This window comes from Coturnix japonica, chromosome 4, assembly GCF_001577835.2.
Source record: "Coturnix japonica isolate 7356 chromosome 4, Coturnix japonica 2.1, whole genome shotgun sequence".
NCBI lineage: Eukaryota > Metazoa > Chordata > Aves > Galliformes > Phasianidae > Coturnix > Coturnix japonica.
In genome coordinates this window covers 18,239,968-18,255,706 of record NC_029519.1, presented here as the reverse complement: position 1 = coordinate 18,255,706, position 15,739 = coordinate 18,239,968, and the positions used below count along the sequence as shown (strand labels likewise).

General features: G+C 41.7%; 1 protein-coding gene and 1 long non-coding RNA gene across 2 annotated transcripts in view; one reads left to right on the top strand and one right to left on the bottom strand.

Annotated features, from left to right (window-relative positions):
- Window positions 1-2,267: 2,267 nt before the first annotated feature.
- NPY2R (neuropeptide Y receptor Y2) lies at window positions 2,268-10,778 on the bottom strand. Its single transcript, XM_015860997.2, has 2 exons — window positions 10,180-10,778; window positions 2,268-7,334 (listed from the first exon to the last, which is right to left on the bottom strand). The coding sequence occupies exon 2, from the start codon at window positions 7,307-7,309 to the stop codon at window positions 6,152-6,154; it is 1,158 nt and encodes a 385-aa protein (XP_015716483.1). The 5' UTR covers window positions 7,310-7,334; window positions 10,180-10,778; the 3' UTR covers window positions 2,268-6,151.
- Window positions 10,337-15,739, top strand: part of LOC116653370 — a 23,973-nt gene continuing 18,570 nt past the window's right edge. The window contains exons 1-2 of the long non-coding RNA XR_004307039.1: window positions 10,337-10,417; window positions 11,151-11,242. This is a non-coding gene — a long non-coding RNA (uncharacterized LOC116653370). The remainder of the gene's footprint in view (window positions 10,418-11,150; window positions 11,243-15,739) is intronic.

Genomic DNA, 15,739 nt, shown 5'->3' with positions numbered 1-15,739 from the left:
TCAGGAATGCATGCAGCCCATATGGCTCTGCAGGAGCAGAGATTCCCCCTTCCTTGGGGACAGTCAAGGTCAGACTGGATGGGGCTCTGAGCATTCTGATTTTCAAGTCCTTCCAGTTTGAACAAATCTATCATTATATGTATGCACTCAGGTAACACTCCTCTATTTTTCCTGGTCCTTCAGTCTGTCACAGGTTCATAGGAACCCCTATTAAGTGCAAGGAAATAATTAGGTCCACTGCTTGAGATAAAGAACTATAGGCTGTAATGTGCAATTTTAAATTATATATATATATATATTGTATTGTAGGATATCCACGCAAAAAATAAACACTGCGCTTTCTACCAAAAAAGTTAAGCAGAGAGTATATAGAAACCTAGCAAGATGTTTTATCAACTGTGGGAGTAGACTGAATCAACTACCTGTGTCCCATGAGATACATCTGACAATGGAATACCAGGTTTAAATGGAGACAGCTTCTTCAGGGTATGAAGTTTATTTTATCCCCTCCCATTGGCAGTTCCTAGAGCAGCAAATGCTCCACGCTGCAGTAGCTGAGGAGGGATTATGATGCTGCACACTCCTATTCCTGCTTGGCAGCTTCCTCCTTTGCCTTAAAGTATTTGTATTTTGGCATAGGGCAGTGCGTTTTTCAGGATAAGAACATGATCACTTCTCATGTGTAAAATACTCTTCCCGGTGGATCTTGCTGCCAGTTTCTGCTATGAGTAGGACTGCTGATGAGGGCATGAGGAAGGTCAGTGCTGCAGAAGGAGCTTTCACACTCTGGTCATGTATTATGAAGTGGCCACTGCTTTCAGAGCCACAGGCACATCAGTGCTAGAGTCTGTGGGAGGTACTGGGGCTAGCCCTATGCCCTAAGCTAGTCAGCTCTGGGTCAGCTCTGTCATGGCTTCAGTGCCATCAGCCCACACAATCTGATCCCTGCTTCATCAGCTTGGTTACCTCAAGAAAATTCAAAAGTCTCAGTGCTGCTAATTGAGATGTGGGAGTGTAATAACAGCTCGAATGTTAGAGGACAGCAGTAAAAAGGAAATTGCTCTAAACTTTTAGACCCCTTTTTCTGAGCCTTTTATGGGTCAGAAATCATTTGTCCCCAAGTATGTTTAAGTAAAGATTCTGCCATTGAAAAAGCCACGTAGTGCAGGTTTAGCAGAATATTCTTTGAGAGCTGTGAAGCACACAAGTAAGTCTGTTTCATATAAAGCCCAGCTGTGCAAATTCCTGGTCCAAGAGGCAAACCACAGTCTGTTTCTCTTATGCAGTACCATCAATGTATATATATAAAGTCATTGGTTCATTTTTTTCAAACTAAATTATGCCTACATCACCAGACATGTAATTCTGAGTCTTTAATTTTTATGGCATGAAGCTCTCTTCCTTTCAGAAGAGCTCAATGAAGACTGGGAAAGCACAAGCAATAATTTCCCATATATCCCATCTGAAATGAGCCTTATGAGGGATATGTATGCATTATTCATCCCATGTACTGGCATATTAACAGTACAGAGCTGTTTACCAATTCTGCATCTAGGTAAAATAATGTACAGGTACAGATTTTCTTGCCTGAGAACATGGCACAAACTTTAAGGCTCAGATTATTGCAGGAATTTCCCCTTGCAGTTCCTCAGCTTCCCTGGGCAACGCTTTGCTCTGTACATACAATTGATCGGTGTTTTCATTTGCCCTGGTTTCTTTGCAACATGTATCTCTTACTGCCCAGACAAAGGGGAGGAGGAAAGTCTATAAATCGGTGATGATTCTACTGACCCTGTTTGTGTCTCTTTTCTGCTCCTTGAGGCGACCATTCGTTTTCAGGCTTTTTTAGTTCAAGTTCAGATTTCCTCACTGATTTTGCATAATTGCCTTTTAAAATAATATCTATTTTAATATCTTCAAAACATGAAGATGAGGTATGAAAATCACTACTGATTACACATATAAGCATTTTTGGTCCACTATTAAAAACATGGCTCTTCTACACCACTAACCTTGGATGAATTTACATACATCTCTGAGTTCCTTAGTGCAAAGAACCTTTAATATGCCACAAAGTAAGTCCCCTGTTGTGGAGTGGTATCCATAATAATAGTACCAGGTAGATAACACATGGGTTCAAAGACAGAATTTATCCCTTAAAGTCAATCTTGATTAATATAAGAAAAGTCCTCGAGGGAATTTAGAAACTATGAAGCAAGGAAATTGATCATATTGATCTGTAAATTCCATGGATTTTTTTGAGAACTGACAGATAAAATGCAGATAATAGTTTTTATTTGTTTATTCCTGTTAGCATTACTAATGTTTTGGCAATGGATGTCCAATTACACAGTATATCCAAGATACAATTATACCAAATGTGGGGCAGCTGCCTGTTATTCCCCACAAACAAAAAGCTCTGTTGTACAGTTTATACACAGAAATGGATGTTTACTAATCCATTTGTTGTGCAAGCTCAGCCCTTCTGTTTCAGTTGCTTATACTTGCATAATTCTTCTGAAAATTCTTCTGAAAATCTTCTGAAAATTCTTCTGAAATTCCTGTTGAAGTGCCTTCTCAATTCTGCTGTGGCTAAGCTATGCAGAGATGCTTATTCTCATGGATGCCCATAGCACAATGCTGAGTTTATAGGAAATTGGTAATCACAGCCTGAACCTCTCATTAACCAGCTGAGGCAAGTGTCAGGTCAGCTGTGGGAGCACAGGTGAAGGTGATTCAGCTGTGGTCCCAGAAGGGGTGGAGATTGGCTCTACCTCTCCTAGACTTCATTTAAAGGCTGACCACCACCAGAACAACATCATCCCTTTTTTGGAGATTGCTCCTTTGTGGAGTTTGGGTAACTGGTCTCCGCATTTTCCATCTAGATTGAAGGCCTCAGAATTGGTGAGTTTCTCCTTTAGATAACCTTTGGCTACCTATTATAGCACTGATCTTGTATTATCTCCTTACTATACACTGCTATTCTTGTATTCTTAACTCTACACTGAGTAACTAAGATCCCAGATAACATTGGATGAGAGCCATGTGGTTGGTATTTCTCCTTTCTGTAAGCCCCATAGGAAAGCCTATGGTAACACCCACCCAGAGGTTAGTGTGGTGCTGCTTGCCTTGCTGTTCTCCTGCCTGCAGTGCAGTGCCTTATGGTTGAAGTACTCATGAAGAACAGAGTTGAGGTTTAATTTAAATACTGTATTTGTTTTCATATCCTTGGCTTGGAACCCAGGTACCATGCAAACTTCATAACCACTCACCTATAAAATCATATTAGATGTTGAATTGCTCTGTATACAACAAGACAACTCTAAGAAGATATATGTTATTACTGCAGGAGAGGCTGCAGTGTGGTGGCTATATCATTCTCCAGAGAACTGAGGCATGTCAGTTCAAATTCTTGCTCTGATCAGAGATGACATTTCATTTTAGATGTCCCATCTCCTCCTTGCAAATTCCTAAATGAGCACTGCTGCTAGCATTGCTTAGCTTCCTATAAAACTATTCAATGGGAAAAGGAGATAGTGCTTTTTAAAAATTAATTAAAGCACTATTGTGTGAATGGGGAGATCTGGATTCCTATTTCGAGCAAAGAAGAACCAGCTTAGGAAAAACAGGGGATCCTCTGGTGACTCTTCAGTCTCATGCTTGCAGCTTACTTGTAGATTCCTTTTCTCTTAGAAGGAAATGAGGACTAACCCTGATTGTCCATGTCCTTCTGACAGCTGAGATTTAGGGGAACTCTGAGGGATGTCGCTACACAATTGCTTTTGGTGAGGAAATTTCTAATGTCCCTACAACACAAAGGGATTTTACAGTGAACCCCACTGTGGCAAATGTGGAGTCCACACCACATGGTGGAATACCATGTGGAGGTCTGTCACCCCACAGCAGACATCAATGCAGTGCTTTTCTCCACATGAAAAGCACAGTGAGAAATTTGTGACCAAGCAGAAAGAAGTATGAGAAATTAGTGCATCAACTTTGTCACAACACAAGGGCAGCAGGGAAAGTTCATAATGATTCCATAAAATAGACTGAAAGGTAATTACTTATTAATCACTTTCATCCAGGATGATGTAAAGAAGCCTTAAAATTTTTGAGAATTAGCCCAGCAATTATAACTTCAGCAGACACTGTCATGGTTACTTCAGAACTCTTTATATATCACACTGAAACAGGCATAAAAGAGTTGAAACAACTTTTAACTAGAGGTGGGGGAAGAGTATTTTCTTTTTAAATACAGGATATTATTTGTGGAAAGAACAGATTTTTGACAAAGTGTTCAGAATCAACTGACACGTGATTGATGCCCATAATAATTGCTCACTTCTGTAATCCTTCCACACCAATAAATGTTTCAAGCTTACATTTCAGATAGCATTAATACTAAGAATAAAACAACTTGTGGATGATATCATAAAAGCCCATGTTTGAGAATTAATCTATTTTTGTATAACTGCTTAATAATGATGGATACTTTTTCTTCCTGGTGTAAACACTAGCTAATTCTCTAAGCCTCCCTCCTCTGTTCATGAAAAAGCCAAGTACAAATGATTTCAGGGATTTTTAAAGAATGGTGGTAAGATATTGCATATGTAAACCTGAATTTCTCCACTTGATGTATATCTGATGCTGCTACACTGTTAACATTTCAGTACTGGAGTTCTGGTGTTTTTCAGTTTCTAAGAGAGAATACAGCAAATCTAGGAACACAGAAACACTAAGGAAGGAAAAATAAGGGGCGAAAAAGACGCATCTGAAATGTAGCTGTGGAAAGAGACTCCAAGTGAAACTATCACGCTTATTTTTGTTCTTGATAAGCAGCGGGGCAGCTTGGAATAAATACAGGTAGAAATTTTTTACGTCTATTTAATGAGTTCAAAGAGGCTAAACAAAGACACATAAGAGTTGAACATTGCTGTGTACTGCACAGTAAACAGATTAAAATTTTATACCTGAGCAAAAAAGGAATTTAACTATTAACTACAGCATGCAGAATAACTGATAAGTTATCGCATAAACGTAGCATACTGTTATTAGGTTACACTCATTCAGTTGCTCTTAATTTTTACAAAAGCTAAAGATGGAAAAAGCTCCAAGATGAGATGAGTGTGTGACATAAAACCACAATAAGGAAAAGCACATTACCATCTAGCAGCCTTTCCAGAAGATCAAAATTATCTGCTGTTTTATTACGCAGGGGAGATGCAGCAACAATTCAAAGCCTGTGGAGTTAATAACATGTCAGACATTTAAGCAGGTCTTGAAAATTAAAATATTGGCAGTTTATGAAGTGCTCATAAAAGACCTGAGCCTGGCCTGCATCTCCTCCCTCAAATGCCACTTTAAAGCTCTGTGTTTGCGAGCTCTTCCAAATATGGAATTAAAGGTAGGGATCTATAGAGAATTAGTGATGAGGTCTCAGGTTTGCGATTTTTCTCACCAACATAACCATAGCCAATTTATAAGGAATGACTTCTGACCCCATTTGATTGACCCAAATCCACCTTTAGCTTTCTTCATACAAATTTGGTATTTTTTCCTTTTCTCTTTTTCTTTCCCCTTCTCCATTCAGAATATTCTAGTCTGAAGTGCTTCAGTGCAAGTCAAAAATGGTACCGTATCACTCCGTTTACCTTATTTCCGCAAAAGGTCCCTGTGGGAGAAAAAATGGCTGAAAAGCTTGAGTTTTAACCAGCACAGCCTATTTTCCCCAGACAGGCTTCGTTCTTCTAGGAGACTTCTATTCTCCTTGGTCTCTACATGCAATATACAAACTGCCTGCCACCGACAACAGTATTCCTGTGCTGCAAAATAACCATTTTCTTTCCTGTAGCCAAAGCAGCAAACTCTGCCTTTGTCATTTATACTTGTCAAGTACGAATGGGAGGGATGGGGTTGTCTCTTACCATGTTACAGACAGCCACAAACAAAATCTCTCTCATTTCCTTGGAGTTGTGCAGTCACATTCTCATGGTGCCAACCTACTCCCCCCAAATCACATCACCTGCCTTGACTTGCCTGCTACTTTTCTTTCACCTTTTATGAGTAAAACTATGCATTAAAAATGCATGTGTCAGAATGGATTTATTCCTTTGTCCACAACATGTGCATTTCTTCTTTAAAGTCAGAAATCTTAGACATTGGTAGGTTGTGTGAAAGAGTCTCCAGGGAACTGATTCTTCTTTACTTCCAGTTTCTTCCTGGCTTTGAAAGCTGCTGACACTTCAGGGTGGATGGAGTCTAGCCGCTGTTCGCACTGAAAAGCTGTGAGGAAGGCCGTCCTGTAGTTGTTATTCATCCAGCCATAGAGAAGGGGGTTAGCAAATGTTGAGCACATGGCAATGACATGAAACACTGTGTAGATTAGTTTATACTCTTTCAGGTCCAATACCTGACTGTCAATATCACTGACTAGCTGGAAGGCATGGAATGGCAGCCAACTGACAGCGAACACAACAACCACGCAAACCAGCATCTTGGTGGTTTTCTGACGCCGCTGGTGGTAGTGGTCATTCCCTGCCCCAGGACTAACATGGTTCTTGAGCTTGGTCCAAATGCGGATGTAGGCATAGGAGATGACGGCCAGAGGCAGCACATACTGGATCAGGAGCATGGAGACACTGTAGATGGTGCCATAGTTAAGCTGCCCGTCCCCTGGCCACTTCTCAGAGCAGACCACAATCTTGAAGTCAGGAATGATCTCAATCAGCGAGTACTCGCGGAAGATGGCCAGAGGGCTTGCCAACAGGGCACTGACTGCCCATGCAACTCCTATAATCAGGAAGCTGATACGCTTAGAGATTTTGCTTTCCAAGTGATAGACAATACAGCGATGTCGATCCAAGGCAATCACAGTCAATGTAACAGTAGACACATGCACAGCAAGAGCTTGGGCATAAGGCACCAAGTGGCATAAGACTGGGCCCAGTTTCCATTCACCCAATAGTGTGTAAACTAGAGTGAAAGGCAAGCACAATGTATTCACCAGCAGATCAGCCACAGCCAGGTTGGCGATGAAGAAGTTAGTCACCGTGCGCATGCTTTTGAACTTGATGATCACATGGATCACAAGAGAGTTCCCGATCACCCCCAACAGAATGATGGAACAGTAAGCAAAGATGAGGATTATCTGCACCTCAACTAGTGTTGTGCTATCCTTCAGTTCTGGTTTGGGGTCAAGAGCCAGTTCACTGAGTGGTGTGGTGTATCTTGGCAAGTACGGCTTGGTGAACAACTCCATCTTCACTTCATCTGTCTGGTTTTCTTCACCCAGTGCTTCCAGGGGCCCCATCCTTTCAGTAGCAATAGCACTGTCCCTGAAAAACAGAACAAAACAAGAACACACAGAGAAATCAATGTGCAGTGGCTATGACAAGAAGTACTGAGCTAAAGGTAGAGCACTTTCCTTCTCTTACCTAGGTTCTACATCCCATGATTAAGAAAAGATCTGTCTTAAAATATTTAAATTCTGTTGGCCTTACATTTTAAGCTCGATCCTGTAATATTATTCAGGCATGACTCCTGATGAAAATTGGGACAGATTTCAAAAGCATTTCAAAGACAAAGTTTGCCTAAGTAAATGCAGCAGGATTAAGATCCAGCTGGGCTGTACATCCTTTCTTCAGAAACCACTACTTAAGAGTAGTTTATTTAGCACAAAACTTTCAGTAATACCTATGGTATTCTACATAGAATGACACCATCCAGACTGTTATTAGCATATTAATATTCCAGCATTTCCTTAATGAAAAGCATCTTTTACCAAATTCCTATAGGTTAGTTTCAGAGAACTAAATATTTATGTCTTTCTTCAATAAACTTTTTTCTAAGAAAGTTAGTGCCACAAGGCAAACAAAAGCACACCATAACTGAAATATAAGCATTTCTCTGAACTGACCGTGTAACCTACTCATGATGAAATTAACACAAGAAACAATTAAAACTCAGATATAAATAATATTTCCTTTTTGACTAATGCTTGAGAAAACACAGTTCCTTGGAGGATGCCAATCAATCTGCAGTCACAAAGAAGTGCAAATAATTCCCCTTCTAATGTCAGTGAGAATTTCACCATTGGCATCAAAATCACATTTTCTTGGCTTCCCCACACAGGCCAAGCCAAATCCTGCTCAGCTAACCTAACACTGCCCCAATACTACAGTAGGTATGGATGGATAAATTGATGTTTTATAGTCAATTTCTGACTTGGACTTCAACCCTATGTGAAATGTTCCTGTTCTCATGCAGACTGCCCAAACCTTGGGTGACATGGTAAGAGAGCACCACACACCTGGAGGCTCCATGGCTTGACGTCTGAAAATACTAAGAAAATGTCAGTGCACAGTGGGCTCACAGAAGAAACACCACTGGCTGCCACTGAGGATAAAGCCAAAGCTCAGTGACTGTTCTACTTTCCCATTTATACATGCCCTATGGAAAGCAAGAGTAGAGACGTAATGTCACTTTCTTGCCACCGGGTGTTACATATGGATCCACCTTGATTTCAGGTCTGCCTAAAAGAGATATCCTTGCTGTTAAAACCTGTGATTTCATGTAGCCCTTTTATTTGTGATGATCATGATTTAAATCACATCTACTTCACTGCAGATCTCTGTTCGTACCTGTGTCCCCACTAACATGTATCTGTGACATCCCTAGGTGTGATTTCCTAACCAACTTGCTGCATGTATACGTCTGTATGCTGTGATTGGCTACTACAGCCAGATACAAGTACTGTCTGCCAAGAGGTGAACAAGCCTTTCGTGTTTTGCTTTCATACCACACAACATCCCAAAGAATTTCTCAGTGCAAGACTTCTATTTTTTTTATTTTTTTTTTCTCTTTCCAAAAGGTTCAGATCAACCACATACTGGAAGCTATTTTCCCCCAGACTACACTGGTCTTAATTATGCTATACCATTTCTGTGCAATTAATTAACAGTGCAGCCTAAGATGTGCAGCATGCTGAGGTACGCAGCTGAGACGTGTTGCTGTTTGCAGAGGCTTACCCCACAGTTTTGAGCAATGTAATCACTTACTGACTACTTGTGTAAGCAAGGGTAGCAGAACTGGATTCCTTATCAATACACCTTTAGTCCACCAGGTAGGAAAAGTAAGAGATCCCTGAAAATTTGCACAGCCAAAGCAATGCAAATATTCAGAGGTCATCTGAGCTATTTCCTTCAACCTGTGTACCTGCACCCAAGAATTATGCCTACATACATACATTAGTGAAGCAGAGATAAAGCAGTGAGGTCTCAGAACTGTCAGGTGCTTCAAGATCTCATCATTTTTTTCCTTGCAAAAACAAAAGGCATATTTACACACCGGAGTAGCAGGGTGAGAGGGAAGGCAAATTTCAGTTTTCCCTTGTTTTCTACAGACCCAGGGAGGATGATGGAACTCGACCAAAAAAAGATAGCATCCCTTTCTTCCACAAAATGTTTTTGCTAGTTTTCTCTTGTCTCTGAATGATTCCTACTTCAAACCTGCTGTTTAGCAAAGCCTTCTTTTGTTCCACCACTTTAATTCTGTTTGTTACTGCCTTGTTTGGGCTGATGAAAGGCATTTTGGTCTCGTGTGACCAAAGTGGAGGATGGGAGGAGGGACCACTGGGGTCTCCAGCCGAGACGAGCTGTGGACTCGGGAAGGGATGAAATAAAATGGTAAAGTCTGGCATAATCACTGGGACAGTTCAGTAGGCAGAGGATCAGCTGATGTCCTATAACGGAGAAGCCTGAGGAAGATCAGACAGCATTCGACAAGACCCTTCCCGTTTTTTCTCAGCATAAACTCTCCATCCGATAGTATTTATTTGCACACCCACCGCACTGAGCTATTTTTCCCCAGTTTCTCACGGACCCTCCCTCGGGAGTGGGCATCAAATCGCATCGAAAGTTCCTCGGAAGAGGAAGGTTTTGTAACGGTTCCGACAGCAAGCGAGCAGAAAGGGCAACCACCTACGTGATGACACAGGCAAGCGGCGCTCCGGGCACGGCGGCAGCGTGGCACCGGGACTGCTCTGGAGTTGCTGCGGGTGGACAGGTAAAGCACCCGCTGCCCTCCGGCTCTCACCGTAACCGGCCCGGGCGTGCTCTCGGAGCCCCATTTTCACCTCCCTCCGCCCGGCCCGGTCCGCCCCCCCTCCCTTAGCACACTCACCGCGGCGGCTCTCTCCACCCAGGCGATGGGGCTGCATCGAAAGTTTGGAGGTGAGGGCAGCAGCGGGCCCTGCATGCAGATGGGCGGGACGGGGCGGGACGTTGAGACAGGATGGACCGGGGAGGGCTGCCGCCTCCTGCCTCCCGCAGAGCGCTCGGCGGGCGGAGCGCCGTGCACAGCACCGGGATGCCGCTCCGCCCCTGTCGGCGCCGACCGGCTGCGGGGAGGGGGATGCACGGTGGGGCAATGGGGTGCGGGCTTGGCAGGGGGCTGTCCGAGCGAGAGAACAGGAATTTAGCGGGGGGAAGGCTCGGCTGTCCGTGCTCGCTCTTCTTCGCTGCTTCTTAGTGTTCCCGCATCCTAAATGTAAAGAGGACGCTTTTGCTCCAAATTGCCGCTGGAATCTTTAGCTGTGTGAGCCCCAGCTTGCAGATTTGTGGCATCTCATAAGAAACTTGGAAGTGCCCATTACCAGGGCAGGTGTGAGGATGAATGAAACACTAATGTATTCCATCTAGAGCAAAAGAAACAGTTGGTATTTCTTTAACAAGGCTACAAAAGTAAAGACAACAGCTGCTGCATTTACTGGAGCTCTGTGCTCAGCAGAAACATTCAAAAACCTCTCTTTTGTCAGGGTGCTTAATTGTGGATTAGCTCCAGCCAGCGCTGCCATCCTCCTTGTAGGGGTCCGCCTTCATGACATCCCATCAGTAGGATCTCCTTAGCATTTTGTTGTGTTCGTATGTAACTTATACTGTGAGAACCAGAGACACGGCTCCTCCATGTGTGCCTGATTCAACAAGCAGTGCCTCAGTCCATTGTAGCTGCTAAAAACAAGGACCAAAAGATCACACTCACTCAATGGCTACTGAGCTGGTGCTGGGACAGATCTCCAAACTTCCTACAGAAGCTGCAGTTCGGAACACAAATGCTGCTTTACTTGACACCTCCTATTTGCATTAATATTTCAGGTAACTTCAAAGATCAGCAACATAAGCTTTCCTCTTCTGACCTCTTTTTCATCCTGAAAACATTCTGAATGAGAGCTCTTCGTCGGCTAAAGGTAATGATTCCTGCTTTGGTTGTAGCTCAGTGTTACACTCTTATTAGAGCACAGAATGTAAGTAGAGTATCAAGGACTAACTTCAGTAATTTATGGTTATTTTTGAAATTCAAAACACGTCTAGAGAACTCCCTAAGATCTTTACTAATTCAGGCTGCCTCTGATGAAGGGCTTTGCTCTTAGTCTTTCAGCCCTTCTGAGACTGTTAATGGAAAGCTCCTAGCTTATTGCCAAATAGATTTCTTTGATCACTAAATAAAGATCCAGGAATTTCAGTTCTCTTACCCCTGTTTATTTCATTTCCCAAATCAGTTTAATTGTGGGATTTGCTTTTTGATCTGTCAGCACACATGGATGTGTGCCGTGAGTTTTAGCACGGCACATGTATAATATATGTCTGGAAAGGCTGTGCTTGCCTTTCCTTCTCTAGCAAACAGCATACAGTGGTGTTAATCCATCTCAGGGGTGCTGCTCTTCTCTGCTCCACACACCTGTTCTAGCTTAGCGTGCAGTCCTGCTTCTCACATCTTGGGCAGTGCAGTATAATGCTATGATTCTTTACAATCTGCCTAGCTCAAATCCCCCGGGATCCCACAGCAAAGGAAAAGCTGTTCCTCTGCTTAACTTCCAGACTCCCGGAGGAAATCAAGATGTGCAAGTTCCCAAAGCTGTCAGGCCAGTGAAAGTTAAACAAGCAAGAGGAGGTGTTATTTCCCATGATGAGGAGATTCTATGTTCAGGCACAACTGAAATACTTTACAGATCTGTATTTCCAATAAAAAAACAATGATTTCTATTTCTTGTAAAAGAGTGGTAGTAAAGGGCCCCGTAAACACCACCTTGAACCAAATGTCCTTTGAGACACCAATATCAAGGGCAGAAAAAAGTCAAATAGCACATGGACTGCTTGATGTGAAAAAGCCACTGGGTGACCATCTCCAAGGTATCTGTGGATACTTTTCTCCTTGAGCATTTTAAATGAATACCTGATAAGCAAGATCCATTTAATCATGAACCAAATAGATCAGATGGGATTGCCAGAGGTTTCTTACTGTACTTCCTGGACCAGGTGGGTTCTGGGTATGCCTACAGTGAGGGGTCCCACAGCCCTTCCCAGGCAGCATATCCCAGCACTTGATGACCCAGAACTATGTTTTGGAGTGGATCGTAAGATAGATTTAAGATGGTTTATATTACATAAATTACTTACCTGAACATTAAATCTTATATTCCTATTTAAGGCGAGCCTACAAAACAAGCCCTTACTGTGAATACATGTATGTACCAAGGTGAAATGCAGATTGTATAGCTGAAGAGCTTGAAAAAAAAATCTGCTGGACATATGTTGTTTCTACTGGAAATCACACTTGCACCCTACAGAGAAACTGTAGGGTGTAAGACATTTGATGTGCATAGTTTTCCTCTGGCAGCATCTACTTAACCATCTTTACTGTCAGAAAGTTGTCCTGAAGAATTCCATCCAACAAGGGTTTTTCAGAGGGAATAATAAGCAGTTCTGCAGCATCTCGGAATGTACTAGTTCTCATAGCAAAAGAAAGTTCTGTACACACTACCCAGATTCCAAGCAATAATGACTTCTGTTTCACAGAAACATAGTTGCAGTCACAGGATGAGGAAATAGTTGCCAGTCTTTGTCCATACATTGTCCAACATCGGATTTGTCAGATGTTTGATGGACATCAGCAAGGCCGAAGAAGTTCATCAGACACTGCTCTCTTCACTTACAAAGAAACCATTTCCCCTTGAGCAGTACCTCTGACAGCAGTGTTGTGCTGTGTGCCACTCACTTGAGACAAGCTCTGCCAAACCTTAATCACACAGATGTTCCTGGAGTGAGTCAGGTTTTGTGGCATGGAGCATTCTACCCAATGCTGACAGCTGTTTAAAAATAAAATGAAAATAAAAGCAATAACACCTGAAGACGTGACCACAAGAAAGAAAATCTGTCTTGAATTTCTTTGTAGTGCCAACACCAAGGTTATGGAGTGAAAAATTGTTCAGGACTGAGATTGTTTTTTCTTGCTAAAAGGCCTGTACAGAAGTGTTGAAGTAGTGTTTAGAATGAAACTTCTGCTTCCACAGATCTGTGAGCATTTTGGAACACATTTATTAATCATCTTTTGTTCTTGCTCCCTTTTAGTTTAGATTTAATCTCCCCGGTTCAGCTCAGCCTGTTGCTCTCCCTTTCTTAAATGCAGACCAAAGAAATAGCTGTATGCATAAACAAGTGTAATCAAACTTAGACAACTAAGGTGATAAATTCAGGGCAGTGGGGAGCAGAAGAAATTGGCGAATTTGTGAAGTATCGGCTTCAAGTTGCTAACAACAGTACTTCACAGCCAGTGATGGTTAAACAAGTACTTCAGTGCATCTCATTCAAAAACCAACACCGCTAAAGGCTCAACTCAATTGCCTGTATGACTGATTGAATTCTGCATGTTTCAGAATAAGAAAGGGCTGCAGAGCTTAGTGCTTATTTAAAATGTGGTCTGCTCAAAGCACCTCATGGTGCATAACCGCCTCAGCTGGTCCATTCCAAGACAGGTAAACACATAGTGTCCAATAGTTCAGCCAAGAAATGACAAGTTACACATTTAATATCAGCACAACTATTTTTGTTCATCTTAAAGTCTTTCAGTAGCTAATCATAATAAACATGTTTTGTCACTTCCTCAATCAGTGCCCTATACTAGCCATGCTTATGCAATACATAAATTCTTAGTTTTTCTCCTCTTTCATTCATTCTCTTTCCCAGCATGCTCTCTTGTCTCTTCAGAGAATATAGAAATTGCCATTTCTTGACAGAGTTTTTCATGATACTGTCATCGCTAGACCTTGACAAGAGCTATTTAACTTTTATGAAGATCTACTTTCTGTCACCTGGCATTCACAGAGGCTGGCCAAACAATGAATTATCTCAAAAAAAACACGAGGAGGAAACAATTTACTCTATTTTTGTTGTTGCTGCTGCTTGCATTTTTTTAAAAATTATTTTTCTCTAAAAACTCAAAAAAAATCCTATTTTTCTTTAATTCTTTTTATACTGACAGATATCTGCATACTCCACATTGTAGAATGGAAGGTGACACTTGCCTAAGCTATTAAAAGTTGGGTATAGAGCCAATTGTTGCAAATACTAAAGAGTTTTTAGATGTTCCTGAGGCAAGCATGCTCTGTTTATTTTTAAAGAGTTCATCACAGAAAGCAGATTCTCACATACAGCTTAGAGCTTGAACATCATACACACTTCAGTCCTCAGTTTTCAGTAGCTGGGAAAGACATCTCTCTCTAAATGATTTCCAAAAGTGAGTCAACAACACAGAGTAAGTTGCACTTACTCTGTGCTTGCTTGAACGTCATTTATTTCTAATCCTGTTGCTGTTACAAGCAGCAGTGCCACTCACTCTTTGCTTTGCCTGAAAATGGTGCTTGTAATGATTTCAGAAAATTATGTGCGTTCATAACGTTCAATCAGATGATCTTCAGGCTCCATTTTCAAATTCCTGATGAAATCTGTTGATGTGCTGAATAAATTATCTTTGGGACAAAAATAATAATAGTAAAAATAAGCTGAAAAGATGAAAACCTTTGTCTTGTACATGTCCCTTCCCTCTCTGCATTACATTTCTTAGAATGTAGAAACAATCATAAAGTTTAAAAGTGTTCTCTTGTGCTTGTAGACAGTGCATAGAGCATACAGTTAACTATAGCCTAATCAGAAATATCATATTTTAGCTACTTTTCAAATGTATGTATTTTTTTCTGTTACAGTTTGATATTCTTTGCTCAGGTTGCCCTTAAACTCAAAAAGTGTCATCTTTTGACCCTTGCTCAGCCATCTGACATTAAGAGGCAGATGACTGTTGGCAGGGTTGGCATTTACAGATGCTTGAAAGAATCAACATGAATAAGGAAACCTATTGCAGATTAAAATGTTTTGTTGAATACTGATTTCTGTGAATGAAGACAGGCATTCTGATAGTGTATCATAGAATCATAGAATGGCCTGGGTTGAAAAGGACCACAATGATCACCTAGATTCAATCCCCCTGCTATGTGCAGGCTCGCCAGCCACCAGACCACGCTGTCCAGAGCCACATCCAGCCTGGCCTTGAACCCCTCCAGGGATGGGGCATCCACAACCTCCTTGGGCAACCTGTTCCGGTGCGTCACCACCCTCAGAGAAAAACTTCCTCCTAATTTCTAACCTAAATCTCCCATCTTAGTTTAAAACCACTCCCCCTTATCACTATCCACCCTTGTAAAAAGACATTGCCCCTCCTGTTTAAATGCACCGTTCAGATGCTGGAAGGCCACATTGTGGAACCTAGAGTGTATAACACAATGCTTCTTGATATGTAATGTCGTGTAAAGCACATCACATTCATTGTGAGGTTAAGTATAAGATGCAGTTCAAAACAATTTATGGAACTTTGTCATGAGACACAAAGAAGCAATTTTTCACTTAGTGTTCAT